This window comes from Ascaphus truei, chromosome 17 (assembly GCF_040206685.1).
Source record: "Ascaphus truei isolate aAscTru1 chromosome 17, aAscTru1.hap1, whole genome shotgun sequence".
Classification (NCBI taxonomy): Eukaryota; Metazoa; Chordata; class Amphibia; order Anura; family Ascaphidae; genus Ascaphus; species Ascaphus truei.
The window spans coordinates 17,732,374-17,749,651 of NC_134499.1; the positions used below are offsets into that span (position 1 = coordinate 17,732,374).

Genomic DNA, 17,278 nt, shown 5'->3' on the forward strand with positions numbered 1-17,278 from the left:
ACAGGTAATTGAAAACCAATCACCTGTACTTAATGTTAAGTATACGGTTACAAAAGGTTTATAAATGGTTGTCCACCCTTTATCCTGTGTTGTTCTTCTATACCATCTTGATTGCTGAGAGAAATGCTATGCAATGTCTTCATGCCAGAGGTCTTTCATGTCTTTGGTGTCTTGATGATTATGACGATTGCTGTATGAACTGCCAGTCCAGATGGGACTGTTTCATCATTCCATTTTAAGTAAGTGTCCATATTTTGCCTGTTATTTGTATATCTGTTGTGTTCACCTTTACCAAGGAATAAATTATATTTTATCATATCTAAGTCTTGTCCCAGTTCAACCCAGTTATAATATATATATATATATATATATATATATATATATATATATATATATATATATATATATATATATATATAATATATTTTTGGTGTAAATTACAGTCTGTCATAAAGTCACCGTGACATGCGACATGCGCGATCTGCCGTTTGCCTATTGGGACGATATGTCCTTACTCGCAAGTGTACTTAAAGTGAGTGCCCTTAAACCGGGGTATGCCTGTAGTCTGTTTTTGTTTTATTACATAAGGTTACAAGCCCTTTACACAATAAATGATTTTTATTTTTTATTTCCTGACAAACATTCTTAACTCAAATTTTTTTTCGTGGACATTTTCAAGAACACTTTATTTAAAAAAAAAAAAAAATAATAATATTCTTACCCAGAGATTACAAGTAACAGTTAGGTATTCCAATTATACAAAAAACACAGAGCTTCATCAGCGCAGGGAGGGAGTTTGGTTCTCACCCTTCGCCTCGAATAGTGAAAGCAGACGTGAGACAAGCCCATTTACACAACTGGTAAAACATTTTCAGCGCCCTGGGCGGGAGTTAGAGAACCTCAGATATTTTTTGGGAGACGCATCATGAGACACCAAATTGCGATCTAAAATATTCATCATTCCAAACTAAATAGGTTACAGAGGGTTTTTTCTCAGTCACTAAAGCAGGGGAGGCCAACTCCAATCCTGATGGGCCAGCAACAGGTCAGGTTAAGGATATCCCTGCTTCAGCACAGATGCCTCAGTCAACTGCACCACATGTGCTGAAGCAGGGATATCGTCAAAACGACATCATGGTGGCCTTGGCAGACTGCAATTAGCCACCCGTGGGCTAAAAGACCAGTTTGCTCAATAGCCGAAAGGTCCTCGTTGGGTAAAGTGCTCTGTGGGTCCAACCTACATCTGTTAGATGAACACATTCAATGTTCCTGTATGTTGTGTTGAGATTCATTGTGTAATGGGGAATTCGGTCAGTTCTTATGACCCATCTTCCCAGCCGCATCACATTATGTAACGTGTAACCTGAACACCCCTTCTAGATTCAGACATTTTAACCCTTTGGGTAGTGGCCATGTGGTCACCACCAGCTCTCTTCCCCCCCCCCCCCCCCCCTCAATGATGTGAAGAGGGCTCCCACTCTTATGTTCACATCCCCTGCTACATCGTCTCCAAGAAAAGGAGGACAAATAGCAGGACGAACAAATACAGGTAACGACTTGTACATCAATAGGGACAGCCTAAGGTTTAATGAACCAAATTATTTACAGTTTAATCAGTGTTTAACAAACCTCGGAGGTCTTTTCACGTGCACGGTTCAACTCTCACCCGTGCTCCGTCCAGACAGATTAATAAGGCCAGCAGTTACTATTCGTTGTATGAAAAAGGTATCACAAGGTATCGCGGCAGGTTACTACGGTTACCGTGCAATGTGCAAGGAGAGGGGTGAGGGGGGAAGAAGAGGGGTGCATTTTTAGCATAAAATAGTGTTCAAACACTTCAATATTTAGCTCCTAACCTGCCCCACCCCCAATCTCAACACAGAGTGTTTGCAATGCGAAGAAACAAAGTGAGCTGTCGGCCTCTTTGGCAGCAAATGGTTAAAAAAGTGTTTATCCCCCAATGAGGATTTCTAGAGTAAAATGATGTCTGTACGTAATTTGCAGTCCCTCTGCCCCGCAAACACTGCAAAGGATCCTCAGTAAGAATGACTCAGTGAAATAGCGCTCTAACCCATGTTATTAACTGCGGTTTGATTCTCTAGATTGGACTGTCTGCAATTCACTACAGGAGTTATTTTGCCAGAGCAGAAACCTACTTACTTTTAACTGCAAAGGGATTCACTGCTCCAACCAAACAGGCTTTAGAAAACGAGGTAAAAAACCCATTGTAGAAATTATTCTTATTTACGAATGCCACAAAATGTGATGGACAGGTCACTGTAGGGACTTCTGTTTTATTTCCGGCCACTGCAGCAGTTACAGTCAAAATATAAACCCCCTTATTGACCATTTGGCATCCCAGGGGGTAATGATTTGATGGGAAAATAACTTCTATACTCCTCTCGCGCCAGAGATCCCATCAATTACTTCTAAACCCCACATCTCTAGCTCATGTTTCCAGCGGCGTATCACGGTGTGATGGCCTAACAGGGTAAAGCAGGGAGTGACGGCTCCAACAGGCAAACAACTAATTCCGTCAAATTAATGAGGAAACAGCGGATGGGACGACTGCCACTGATGTGTATTCTCCAGGCTGTTACTCCTTAATACGTAGCTTCAGCTTCGGGGACATCTTGTCTTACTGTAACCCAACTCCTGTAGCGCACCTTTACTATTATACCCAGGACACTCGTTGACAGCTTAGAAAAGCCCTGAGTTGTAAGCGCCAATCCTGCCATCTTAAATTCTCCCACTGAACTGGTCACCAGTAGCTACGTTGTTGGAAGTAAAGACCGATGCGCAGACAAGATGGAGGATTAAATTCGCCGTTACTCTACAAAATCCCCGAATAGCTGGAATTATTATCAATGGGGTGTTGTTTTAAAGGGTAAACCCTCTGCCCTTTGTTAATTATGGCTGGGGAACATTGTGACCCCAATTAGTTTCAGGGCTGGAGTTAGAGTGGAATGTCAGAGTTAGTCTGGTGCTGCTAACACAGTGAAGTTATATATAATATATTTATATATATCAAAGGAAAAAAACATTAGCTTTTAAATACTGGCAGCAAGATGACTTATTTTTTTTATAAAATCTCTTAACTCATTACAGAATAAATGAAAACCAAAGACAAAGGCCGGTAAGAACACTAATGATTAATAAACATCACTTCAAGGATTTTTTCGTGACTAGCCGATGCCCTGGGGCTCCCCTCTTCGCACGCTGGCCCGCCCCCAGCGCTCCCCCAGGAGTGTGGGGATGGGTTTTTGTCGTGTGCTATGTGGCGTTTATCCGTTAGATGAGAAGGCACGTGGATTTCTTCTTTCCGCGCCTGGCTTGCAGGGCTGCCCGCGTGGCCATCTCGAACACTTCCCTCACTCCGTCTTTCGTCTTCGCAGAGCACTCCATGTACCCGAAGGCTCCGATCCGGTTGGCCATGTCCCGGCCTTCTTCCGGCTTCACCGGCTCCTGCGGAACGGAAAGAACAGCGGAACGATTAACATGGTGAGCGGCTCTCCGGAGAACGGTGTGATACTACATTACGAGCCAATACATCACAGACCGACAGGTACAATGAATTGCAATGCAAGGGTTAGTGCCTTTGAAGTAGGTGAGGTCAGTCAGTTTGCATCCCAGTATGAGCCTCTTTTCTCAGGAACTGAAGTTTGGGTGCAGGGGACGTCATCCCGGCAGCGCTGTATGTCCAATTTTATTTCCCAACTACCAGCACTTACATAGGAAACACATTGACAGGTCTAAAACAGTCCCCTTCCCTAACAGAGGCGCCAGTAACTGTGCCGAGCAATGCGTTGCAGACCCTCTGGCAGCCAAATGGTTAAACAAACGTAAAGCCACACGTAATAAACACGCTGAAAACATGTAACCAAAGCAACTAAAGACAAACCCTTCTAAATCTAACTTCTGTGGTTACAAACGGGCTCAGCCTTAACGAGGGGATCTTAATGTAACAACATCATGTTTGCAGTGCGGCTGCTGTGGTTTGGAAGTTTATCTCTTACAGCCATTTTAATCAGCCCCTGGTGGCCTGCTGCTCAGGGCTTGGTATCTCTGAAGTGGGAATGTTGCCACAGACTCAGAGAATAGCGAGAGAGAATCTATATTTAAGTGGAACACAGCAAATTGCCGCTATAAAGGTTCAGTCCCTTTTGTGACGTCAGCCTCTGCTGAGGAGAAGCGTATATTCATATCCACTCTGACAGGGGCCTGGTGGGCCAAGGTTACAGGAAGCACCTCATTAATAAAAAGCGGCCCCCATTAATTCAGAGCCCACACTAAAAAGAAATTCCCCCCCCGGGGAACCTGTGTACTGAGATATTTAGTTTTTTTGTGCCATGTCTGCGGGGTCACAAATAAAAGGCTGCAACATAACCCCCGATGACATTGCAACTTTCTATTGGCTGCCAGAGACTCCGACACTGTGGCCATTTTGTGTCACTCGGGGGGCCATGGATCAGCTCCCTTTAAAGGTTCATGTTTGCGGTCTCACAGGCCAAAAGAAAGCTGTGATGTCATGCCTTGTGGTATTGAGATGCGGAAGCACCTTTAGCGGTACGTACCCTGGGAAGCAGGGAGAAAAGACATGCAGGAGGGGTACAGACCTGCTTCATCTTGGTGAGCTCCTTGCGAGTGTGCTCATCGTTACGCAGGTCTTTCTTGTTCCCCACCAGGATGATCGGTACATTGGGGCAGAAATGTTTTACCTCCGGGGTCCACTTCTCAGGGATGTTTTCTGTCGCAAAAAAACAAAAATCAATCCTTAGTGTCTGTTCACAGCAGAGAGGGGCGGAAGAGAGCACGCGCACACACACAATAGTGAGACAGAGGGGGATCTCTCACACAGTAACGTCAGCAACAACACAGGGTCGGATAATAACAGTAGATACAGCGACTGTTTAAAGGAAAGACGGCAAATCTAGGAGAGAAATGTGCTCAGGGACAAGGGGAACAGGTTAACCCTTTCACTGCAACACATGCTGAAGTATTTCATATTCAAGATTGGAGAAAAGGTTTCCTCACTGGACTCCCGTACAAATGCCTGCGGTGCACGTCCATCACCGGTGAGGGTGCTATCAATATTAGAGTAAAATCTCCTTTAGTTGAAGAATATTGTACTCTAGTATTATATATGCCTACATTAACATAACCAAGTACTGATCGGATGGAGAGCGTTCAAGTGCAGTAATGCGTCGGTAGGATTGCCACCTTCAACTGAAGGCCAATGGGTGGGTGGGTGGGTGTGCGCACGCACGCACGCACGCACGCACGCACGCACGCACGCACGCACGCACGCACACACACACACACACACACACACACACACACACACACACACACACACACACACACACACACACACACACACACACACACACACACACACACACACACACACACACACACACACACACACACACACACACACACACACACACACACACACACACACACACACACACACACACACACGGCCTCTGCTGCAACTCCCCCTCCAACGGGACGCTACATCATAACCGTGTCCCGTTGCCATGGCAACGCCACACAGCCATTTTCACAGCACTTGGAGGGGGAATTGTAGAAGAATACCAGAGACGCCGCCGCAGTCCGCCACACACCGCTGCCACCCGTAGATTGACGGGCTAACCCCGTAGCCCGGAGGTAAGTGCCCGAAATCCGGAGTCTCCGGGTCAAACCCGAGAGGTGCAACCCGGTGTGTCGGTGATTCGATTGATCGCACGTGCTTACCTAAACTGTCCGGGCTATCGATGGAAAAGCACATTAATATAACGTCGGTGTCCGGATAGGACAGAGGCCGCAGCCGGTCGTAATCTTCCTGCCCGGCTGTGTCCCACAAGGCCAGCTCCACCTAGTGGCAGAGGAAGGAAGAGAAACGTCCATATATAGCAATGCACAAGGCTCTGACAGAGTGCACCCTTCAAATGGACCTCCACATGCCCAGCAACCAAGTAACCGCCCCGGGCTCCTACCTGTTTGCTATCCACTTCGATGTCTGCTACGTAGTTCTCAAATACGGTTGGGACGTAAACTTCCGGGAACTGGTCCTTGCTGAACACGATTAGGAGGCAGGTCTTTCCGCACGCTCCATCTCCCACAATCACAAGCTTCTTCCGAATGGCTGCCATGGCTGCAAAGAAACAGGCGAGATGTCACACACAGCACAACCCCTCACCCCATCTCCCTGCCAGAGGGGCCTGCACAGGACCCCAGCACTGCTTTGCTTGCTTACAGACTTCTGCAAAAGTCTCAGTAATTACATACATCGGGTCCAGTCTCACTGAGCTACACCAATGATGATTTAAAGCCACAGCTCTGCAGTCACACAACTTCACCATGTAAAACAGGTTTAAAGCTTGGGGGGGGGTGGGGTTAAAGCAGCAGTGCAGGCAGGATTTTTTTTAATTTTTCTTATTAAATTTCCTTTTAATATGTGCATCAATACAATCCACACAATGATAAGCTATTAGCTAGGTTGCCGATTGATCCGTTCTCCCGTGATTGATCCGTGAACATTCAACTCCGGGTTGACTAAATAGCTGTCAGTGCAGCAGAAAAGGACCAAATATGCAAAGTTCTGTGGGGACGATCAGGTGACCAGGAAGTCACAAGCTACAATTGGTGCAATGCTAGAGGGCAGGGCTCAAAAAGGTGTGTGCCAGAGCCTGTTTCAGAAGAGGAAGGGGATGTGACTTTGTAAATGGTTGCCATAGATACAAAAAATGCTTTTACATTACAATACATTAAAAATGTTATTCAGTGGTTTAAAAAATGCTACAAATATTTTCTCAGAGAACTGATTTATATTTAAAAAAAAAAACCCCACATGTAGGATATTGCTTGGTCTGCAGCTTTAATAGTCTTTTTGGCCTAAATGTACAAAGATCACGGCAAAAATATCAACAGTTAATCATGCAACAAAATGTTGTATCTCCCTGTTTCCTGGCCATAAACAGAAGAGAACCTCCAGCAGTTTTACACTGAAAATACCAAGGTGCAAACATTCTCTCCCCCCCCCCCCTTTGAATCTCCATTAGAAGTCCCGCCTGTGATGGTAACATGGCTGCTGTGTCCTATTACACCCGAATCTCTCTAACCAGCAATAACTGCGGTGCAGACACGTTACTTTTCTCAACATTAAAAAAGGGGTGATAAGATATTACGAGGATGGATGCTACAGCGCATCTTCTCATGGGAAGCATGCAATCCAGCTGTAACCCCTTCCCTGCCAGGTAACGCCCTGCGTACAGCAGCTCTCCATTCTCTATGTAAAGCCTCAGACAGCTGGACACTTGTATCTTTACTCCCAATAAATTGCAAATTTGCACAGGGGCTCCCTAACCTGAAATAATGCTTAGCTGCCAGGAAAGTCTCGCTCCCCCCCCCCCCCCACCCACGCACAGTGGAAACTAGCTGTATTTGTCCCACAGGCCCGCTCTTCCGTTTGGCTGAGGTTTGCTGGAAGCAGTTTCATGTTCTCATGAAAACTCGCTGTTATCAGATATAAAGGGTGTTTATTTTTGTATTTTTAGCAGTGGGAAAGTGATGAAGGCAGCACCAGGATCAACGCCAGGAAAACCAGTAGCAGCTCAACTCCAGCCAGCAAATGCTCATCAGAACAAGGGGTCTCTGTACTGGAACCAGGGCAAACACTTCTGGCTCCCACCTAGAGGGGAACAATGTACAACCCCCCCACTCAGATTAAAGGGGCCGGCCTGCATAGGACAAGCGGGTTCCAAGGACAACGACAATGTAACCCAGGGGGGCGCAAACATTTTTCCCTGCGCCCCCCTGCCGGCTGTCCCCTCACTCCCGCGCCCCCCCCAACCCCAACTTACCTGCGCTCCGGCGTAATGACGTCACATGACTTCGCAGCGTCACTTTGACGCCGCGTTGCCATGGCGACGCAGGGAGGAAGCCGCCGGAGCCACGGTAAGTTAGGTTTACAGAGGCCCTGCAGCTCCCCCGGCACTTAATTTAAGTGCCTTCGGGAAGCGCGCGGGGCCTCTGTAAACCCCGCGCCCCCCGTCGGCAGTGTCGCGCCCCCCCTGGGGGTCGCACCCCACAGTTTGCGCACCGCTGATGTAACCTATCAACCACCAGAAATATTTTACAACCTCAATATTTCCAAACACGTTGGGTGGTTTTTACCATCTTCACCTAATGTCAGTGGTGATAAGACTGTTTGCCAGCCCTCAAAGCCCCAGGTAAATTATCAGCTTTGTTCTGATCGTTTTCCAAGTAAATACAACGCCATTAATCACACAGATATGTCACTATGGGGCTTTGAATCCCTTAGACACGTTCTATAGCGCCGCGCGCGCGGAATTTTAGTTGGCTGACGTCAGTCAGCCTTTCTATAGAAGGGCCGCGCACGCACGGCAGAGGGCCGACAGCGACGATGAGGACATTCATCTTTTCGTGCCGCTACCGGCTTTGAAATGTATGTGCGTTAATGATTGCGGAACAAAAAAATATATATTTATTCAACTTTTATTTTCTTTACTAAAAAAAAAAAATCTTGCTTAGCGAACACACCACCCATAACTCCCCCCCCACCAGCTAATTACCAAGGCACAGACTCCCCAGGGCCGGTGCACTCCCTATTTCACTCAGTGGAAGATACCAGGGCACTAACCTAATGTGGTGCTTCATGAAACGGTTTAAACATATTTGGGCAAGATGAACTGCAATGTTTAATAAAGTTAACATGACCCCTCTCCCCTCAATTAGCGCACCATGAAATGCATTACCATCAAGCTAACTGCAATTAGTTACTGCTGTGCCGACCGTGCCTTGTTAATGCCAATCATGTTTTTCTGCCAAGGCCACGAGGATATGACTTGCCACTGTGCCAGCTGGGACTACACCCGAGTCAAAGGCTGAAACTACAGAGCCACCTATTTGATAACCACATACACCATTAGCGCCCCCCCCCCCCCCCCGCACGAGCTGTGTAGATGTTATGAGCGTTCCTCAGACACAGTGTGAGTGTATTAGTAATTATATTCCTGCTCTCTATTACACAAGCATGCTGGGAATGTTGAGAAATCATAAAAACCTGTCCCCACAACTTCGTAAAAGGGTCAGTCCCTCCTGGGACCAGAGTGAAGTAATGCAAGCGACCTGTTTAAGGGGTAAAGCCTGGGACCCGCTGCGCTCGTTGGCGCGGGCGGCAATGTAGCGAGTTCCCCACCAGCAGGGGAATCCTCGCGAGCCGGTCCCGGTCCCCACTGGCTGCACAGCTGATCACACGATGTGGCGCGTCAGCCGCTAGGAGACACCACAGAATGGTGTTTCCTAGCTTCGACGCGTCACATGGTGTGGCTGTGAGCCAATGGGGAGGGGAGGCTTCGGGAGGAGGAGAGGCTTCGGGGAGCGGGGAGGAGTGTGGAGTGAAAGCAGCGTGCGTGTCTCTGTGTGTGTATGTGTGTGCCTGAGTGCGTGCCTGTCTCTGTGTGTGTGTGTGTGTGTGTGTGTGTGTGTGTGTGTGTGTGTGTGTGTGTGTGTGTGTGTGTGTGTGTGTGTGTGTGTGTGTGTGTCTTTTTTTACTTACCTGCAGCCCGTGGAGGGGGGGGGGGGAAGAGTAGCGGGTCCCTCCGCTCAAGCCACGCCCCCCCTCCCTGTCAATCCTGCCACTCCCGCCCACCTCCCGCTCCGGCCCCCTACGTCATGGCCGCGCCCCCCCCGACCCGTTTGGCCACGCCCCCCGCTACTACTGAAGTTTCCTGTAGACCGCAGATCGCGGTACAGCGAGTTGCACGCGCCGCCGGCAAGCAAGCCAGCCGTGCGGACGCGTGCAACGGGACCTTAGCCTAATACATCCGAAAGACTGATGGCTTTTACCCACACCCGACGACAACTAGACGTATGTGTGTTCATACGAACGTAACAAACATTTACAAAGTGAGCAGAGCCATGTGAGGGGTCCGATTTCCTCCAGCTGCTCCCTGTCAAGGGTATTTGTATCAGCTCTGATAAGGACAGAGTGGGGAAGAAAACAAGGACAATCACTCCCCCATACAATTGCCGGGCAGAAATGCAACATGCTATTAAATCAAATCCCCCAAAAGAAAAGGCAGCCAACATTGCTCTGCATGTAATTATACCGCTCTGCATATGACATTGCTGTGCATGTAATTATACCGCTCTGCATATGACATTGCTCTGCATGTAATTATACCGCTCTGCATATGACATTGCTCTGCATGTAATTATACCGCTCTGCATATGACATTGCTCTGCATGTAATTATACCGCTCTGCATATGACATTGCTGTGCATGTAATTATACCGCTCTGCATATGACATTGCTGTGCATGTAATTATACCGCTCTGCATATGACATTGCTGTGCATGTAATTATACCGCTCTGCATATGACATTGCTGTGCATGTAATTATACCGCTCTGCATATGACATTGCTGTGCATGTAATTATACCGCTCTGCATATGACATTGCTGTGCATGTAATTATACCGCTCTGCATATGACATTGCTGTGCATGTAATTATACCGCTCTGCATATGACATTGCTCTGCATGTAATTATACCGCTCTGCATATGACATTGCTCTGCATGTAATTATACCGCTCTGCATATGACATTGCTGTGCATGTAATTATACCGCTCTGCATATGACATTGCTGTGCATGTAATTATACCGCTCTGCATATGACATTGCTGTGCATGTAATTATACCGCTCTGCATATGACATTGCTGTGCATGTAATTATACCGCTCTGCATATGACATTGCTCTGCATGTAATTATACCGCTCTGCATATGACATTGCTCTGCATGTAATTATACCGCTCTGCATATGACATTGCTCTGCATGTAATTATACCGCTCTGCAGTGACTTGCAAGCCCCACTGTCACTAAGGGCGTGTTTAGTAACCGCGACGGCACGCACAACAAATCTGAATCCTAGGAGGACGCCCATCACCTGAACCACTATGTTTAGCAATCGCTGGAGCCTGTCGCGCCATGAGCTCCACCACGCGCGGCTACTATAAACGAGGCCTAAAGGAGTAAAACAGACAAGTCTGCCAGTTTCACAGGAGGAACACACACCAACCGCCCTTGTGAGGCCTCAAGGAAAATAACTGTTGAGAAAACTGTTTTCAATGGAAGACTGGCAGTGAGAACACTTCCTGCAGTCTCAGTCACAGCCGCAGCTCCATCCACCTAAATGTTCAGATAACAAGCATGAAGTAATACAAAACCACAAGCTGTAGTTGCATGGCTGTGTTTGTAAAATACCAACAGATTTAACAGCGCAGGAGGAGACATTATGTAAACACTTACTGACTCATTTCCTTTCACCCGTGACCACCTTGTATACAATCTAAAAAGGAAGGAAGGTGGTAAAGAATATCTGAATAAGAATCATCGTAAATGTTACCATCTCAAACAGGCAGCAAGAGAAGAGACCCACCCCGCTCTCTCATTCTCTCAGTCATGCCCCAGAGCAGAAGTGCACAGACTATTCACAGCCAAGGGAGGTGCAAACGTTATACTATATACTACAAGTGCAAATTGCAGGATCCCAAAATTACATTTGTCTTCAAGCGACGGCCGCGGTTCAGCCAATAACTGCGAACCAGCTCGGTGACCTCATAGCCATGCCCCAATCACCTGAATCAGTATGTGCAGAGATCGCTTGAGCGCCAGCCGCGAGCTCAAGCACAAAGTATGATCGCAGCCTTAGGCTAAGGCCCCGGTCTCTCCGCTGTAACGCGTGTCCGCGATATTGGCGGCGTGTTCAGCCGTTTCCCCGGTCTGCAGCTCACTGCAGGAAGAGAGACAGGGGGGGGGGGGGGGAGGGGGGCGTGGCGGGGGAGTGACGGGGGGCGCGGCCATGACGTCACCCAGCAGGTTCGCCCTCATAGGCTGAACCGCCGGTTCGACACGAGTCCCGCTCTCAATTCTATTGAGAGCAGGAGCAACTCTCGCCAGAGCGCTGCGGCCCCCCCTCGCAGCGGGCCCGGTGCCATTGAGGGGAGGGCTCTCGTCCGTGCAGCGGATGATGTAGTAGGCAGCGGGGGCAAGGCCTTAGGCTACAATTATACCAGCTCCAGCTGGGCGTGCACGAGATCTCATGGCATCATTGCGATGCGTCTGATCGGCATGTGCACTGCAGACAGGAGACACGGAGCCGTGGCCGTGCGTGGTTCACCCTCATTGGCTGAACCGCTCACATGACACGGCCGTCGCCTGAAGAAAACAAAATCCAAGGTCGGTTTTCCTGTCTGCCGCCCTGCAGTTCGTGTGTGTGCACGGCGCGCTAGGCATGTAAATTTGCATTGCAGCAATTTGGTATGGAGCCGCGCGTTTGCAGTTTTCACTATAAGCACGGCCTTACTCCCCCTGCAAGCTTATGACGCTCTCCTACCACATGCACCCTTTCCCTTCACCCAATCACAGTCGGAGCCCCTTGCAATAAGATAAAATGCCTGCTGCAATAAAGTGAAAACACACATTCTACTGCTTTGCAGAAAAGTTTACCTCAAAATGTCCAGCTTTGAATGGCACAATAGCAACTAAAAGGGGACACAGAACATGGCTTCTAACTGAAGCACAGGTCTCAAGAAATGAGCGATTCCACCACAGAGGTGGCTGCCTGTACATTTCAGAAACGAGAATTTCTTTAAGAAATATTTTTTATTACTGGTCCAAGTGGGATAAAATACGAATACAATCATCGTGGTCGAGTTTAGATTCATAAAGGCTGCTCTCGCTAGCCCTCCTGCTGCCAAAGGGATGTGCGACCCGACAGAGCAGAGGGCCCCGTCCCAGGATACTGTGGCACGCGAGGGAAGGAGGGGCACACACACACACACACACACACGACTGGGGGATCTCAGTGAAATCAATGAGAAATTAGAACTGCAACTTAACCATTTGCCTCCCACAGGGGCCTGCAATGTTTTGCTCCACAATAGTTCCTGTTGCAAAAATATAGCACATTTTTTGATTTAGTTAAACAATTATTGTATCCGTCAAACATTTTTAAGCCCTTTGATGCCACAGGGGCCTGCAATGCATTGCTCAGACAGTGAAGGGGTTAAAAGACACAATCCAGCTCATCTCATGGCAATGAGAGGTACATAATTGACTCTTTCCGTAATGGAGGAAAGCTATGCATCGCAATAACTACACAATGACCAATGGGTGCACACCCCTCCAACACTGAAGGTGTTAATTGCTGTTGGAGGAATATCGCAACCGTAACAGACCCCCTCTCCCCCAGGCCTCTGTGGCACAAAAGGGGTGCTTAGCACAGCCACCCAGCAATATGAATGGGAAACCAGAGTCCAGTACTTAAGGTTCCCAAACTGCTGATGTGTGGCAGACCTAAGCAAAACTCCCATCTGGCAGGACAAGGAGGGATTCAACACATCTCCATCTTTAACTCATTCAGCTCAAGAGTCCAGCACGACCCTGCTGTGTCTGGCAGACCCCTCTGATACCGAAGGGCTTTACCTTCTAAAGTGAACCAAGAGCAGAAGCTTAATAGGATAAAGATACGACAAAATTTCTACACATTTTTAGCCAGTATAACCAGCCTCACATTGATGAGACCTGAAAAGTCCGGGAGGAAGAAAAAAACCACAAAACATACCTGTCTGAGTAGGTTACTGGCTCTACACTTCAACCCAGGCTGTGCTGAAAAGCTGTATAATACGGCAGGCATAAACTTATACGGGGTGTCAATGTTAAAAGGGACAAGAAGCAAAAGGTGACGCACTGTGCTCGTTGCATGTCATTACCCAGAACCCCTGGCTGCAGTGGAAGCAGTGTATGCTAAGAGATAACAGGGAAAGGCAGGGTTGCAGACCTGCCATGTGAATGTACTCACAAGTTGGATTTTTATTTGCTGTACATATATTTTTCACTTTTTACATTTCCATCGTGAACTCTAAAGCCATGGATCAGATTGTTTGTCATCCCTCCAAGCTCTGCTCCAGGAGTGACCAACTCCAGTTCAAGGGCCGCCACCAGGTCAGGATTTAAGGCTAGACCTTCTACAGGTACTCAGTCATTGACGGAGCCATCTGTGCCGAAGGGAGATCCTTAAAACCCAACCTGTTGGTGGCCCTTTAGGACTGGAGTTGACCACCCCTTCTCTATTTGGTTACCAAAAACAATGTTGCCATTAGTTGAACGGATACAAGTGATATAACCAAACCCAATGTTCACAGAGAAATGCAAAGCAGATCATTTTTCACAAGGACGGAAGACTGCTACTTAACCCTTTGGGTGCACCATGACGTAGTAGCCATGTCCAAAAAGCCTGGCTTAACTAGGGGAGATCGCATCCTGGCGGCGAATGAAAAGGGGATGACTCCTCCCCTTCAACGCGGCGCCATGAGATGATGTACAAGGCCGCTCCGCATAAGGCAAGACACACACACACACACACACACACACTACCTCCCCCCTCGGGGTGAGCAGGGTGCGGTCCTGCGCCGGTTTGGGGACTCCCCAGCTCCCCCTTCCCTCACCTGTCGGGCGAAACTCAGATCCCGGCGCCGACAGGAGAAGGGGGCACAGGGCCCCCACGAAGGCGCAGGGCCCAAGGTAACCGTCTTGCCCTAAGGCAAGCCCTTTGCCTGAAGTCACAAGACCAACACTGGAATTCAAATCAGGTACACCCACTTCAAAGCAGTGACATTACCACCTCGGGCTGAGTACAAGTGGAAAACTAAAGGAACTGGCTGTTCTGTACTGAAATACCAACAACCGCCAAGTTAGTATAGAGTAGGTAAGAGTGTGTGGAAGGGCGGCCTTTTCTCCCAGATTAAATCATGTCTTGCTCATCTCGAAGGCTTAATGGTGAATCCCACATGCCCCGGTTGGCCTTCATTCTTAGTAAATGTCAGCGTCTCAGCTGAGAACCGGTTTAGTTGAAGGGCATTAAAATCATATTTCCCTGTGCGGGTTGTTGATTGAAAGTAAACACTCCCCGCGCTCCTTGTTCAGCAATGTTCCACTGCACACGGATTATGCAACTGGCTACTTTTGGATTGTACAAACAAGACATAACACTTCTTAAAGCAATGCATGGTAAACTCCTGCCATCTAGAGCTGGATAACCAACTTGGACTTCACAAAACTAGAAAGCGCTTTGCAAATAAACAGAAATGCATGTATGGAGTAAATAGTAACATGTATATACTAGCTTTACCTGGAGTAACATACACCGAACTAGGAGATCTGAAAGGTTATTAAACATTACTCTGTTTTCACCCCTCCCTGTAATACATTGCTGTCTCTTGTCCCCTCTTCCACCACCTTAGGCCTCGGGCATGGTCAGCGCTTATGCGCTGACCCGTGCTGAGGCGCGCTGCTGCTCGGCAGTGAGCCCCTACAGCCGCAATGAGAGCGGCTTTAGCAGGGGCTCGCTTACGCTTACGCAAGAGTGCGGAAGAATAAGTCTTATGAAAATTTTAAATTTTCGCGCTGATGAGCGCAGGGCCGGTCACGTGAGCGGTTCGCCCAATGAGGGGGAACCAGCTCCGTGACGTCACAGGCCCGCCACCCGACACGCCCCGGACGGCGCGCTAACCAAGGCCAGGGAAAGCACCCGCTTTCCCTCAGTCTCAGCGCGCCTCCGCACGGGCTGAGTCACCATGGACTCAGCCTAAGGCTGCGTCTACACCAGGCTTGCACAACATACGGCCCGCGGGCCAGCCCGCGATGACTCCGGACGGGGGCCAGTTAATTAAATAAATAAATTTAAAAAGTTTAAAAAAAAGTTTTAAGAAATGGCGGCGATTTATACCCTCCCTCCCCCCGGGTTTTGCGGTGCACGGGGGCAGCAGCAACATGAGGAGGATGTGTGTTTATTATTTTTTTTTTCAATAGCAGGATGCCGGGGGGCGGGTTGGAGGTCAGAGCATGCCGGGGGCGGGGCTTAGTACCGGGGAGAGGATGTGCTGATCTAAGAGGTGTGTGTGTGTGTGTGTGTGTGTGTGTGTGTGTGTGTGTGTGTGTGTGTGTGTGTGTGTGTGTGTGTGTGTGTGAAAAACGGCCTGGTGGGGGGGGGATGGGCTGCTGATATGTGAGGGGGGGTGGGCTGCTGACATGTTTGGGGCAGGGGGGGAGAGAGTGATGCGAGTTGCGGGGGGGGGAGAGAGAGTGTCATTGAGGGGAGGGGGAGAGAGAGTGTGTCATATTGAGGGGAGGGGGAGAGAGAGTGTGTCATATTGAGGGGAGGGGGAGAGAGAGTGTGTCATATTGAGGGGAGGGGGAGAGAGAGTGTGTCATATTGAGGGGAGAGGGAGAGAGAGTCATATTGAGGGGAGGGGGAAAGTGTGTCATATTGAGGGGAGGGAGAGAGAGTGAGTGTCATATTGAGGGGAGGGAGAGAGAGTGTCATATTGAGGGGAGGGAGAGAGGGTGTCATATTTAGGGGAGGGAGAGAGAGTCATATTGAGGGGAGGGAGAGAGAGTGTCATATTGAGGTGAGGGAGAGAGGGTGTCATATTTAGGGGAGGGGGAGAGGGTGTCATATTGAATGGGGGGGGAGAGTGTGTCATATTGAGGGGAGGGGGAGTGTCATATTTAGGGGAGGGAGGGAAGTGATGTGAGGTGCAGGGGAGGGAGAGAGTGATGTGAGTTGCAGGGGGGGAAAGAGTGTCATATTGAGAGGAGGGGGAGAGTGTCATATTGAGGGGAGGGGGAGAGTGTCATATTGAGGGGAGGGGGAGAGTGTCATATTGAGGGGAGGGGGAGAGTGTCATATTGAGGGGAGGGGGAGGGTGTCATATTTAGGGGAGGGGGAGAGAGTGTCATATTGAGGGGAGGGGGAGAGAGTGTCATTTAGGGGAGGGGGAGAGTGTCATATTGAGGGAAGAGAGACATGGTGGGATGCTGACTTGTGGGGGGGGTGCTGACATGGAATGTATGTTTGATGTGGAGGGGGGTATTGTATGTTTGATGTGGAGGGGGGTATTGTGTGTTTGATGTGGAGGGGGGTATTGTGTGTTTGATGTGGAGGGGGGTATTGTGTGGGTGAGGGGGAGAGATGGGGTATGAGAGATAGATGGGGAGTATCGTAAAGGTTGATAGTGAGGGGTTCTGGGGGAGATATGAGGATGATGATGATGAGAGGTGCTGGGGGAGAGATGATGATTTAACCCGTGCGGCCCAAATTTTTTTTCCTTGGAGCAGTTCAGCCCTTCTCACTTTACGAGTTGGGCAGGCCTGGTCTATAATATAGCAGACGGAGCGGAACTG

At 48.7% G+C, this 17,278-nt stretch overlaps 1 protein-coding gene across 1 annotated transcript in view; it reads right to left on the reverse strand.

Annotated features, from left to right (window-relative positions):
* Window positions 1–599: 599 nt before the first annotated feature.
* The window catches only part of LOC142468038 (transforming protein RhoA), a 29,553-nt gene continuing 12,874 nt past the window's right edge, over window positions 600–17,278 (reverse strand). The window contains exons 2-5 of the mRNA XM_075574109.1: window positions 6,003–6,160; window positions 5,761–5,881; window positions 4,617–4,747; window positions 600–3,465 (exon numbers count right to left, since the gene is read on the reverse strand). Coding sequence (XP_075430224.1) covers window positions 3,292–3,465; window positions 4,617–4,747; window positions 5,761–5,881; window positions 6,003–6,158 — 582 coding nt within the window. The 5' untranslated portion in view covers window positions 6,159–6,160 and the 3' untranslated portion in view covers window positions 600–3,291. The remainder of the gene's footprint in view (window positions 3,466–4,616; window positions 4,748–5,760; window positions 5,882–6,002; window positions 6,161–17,278) is intronic.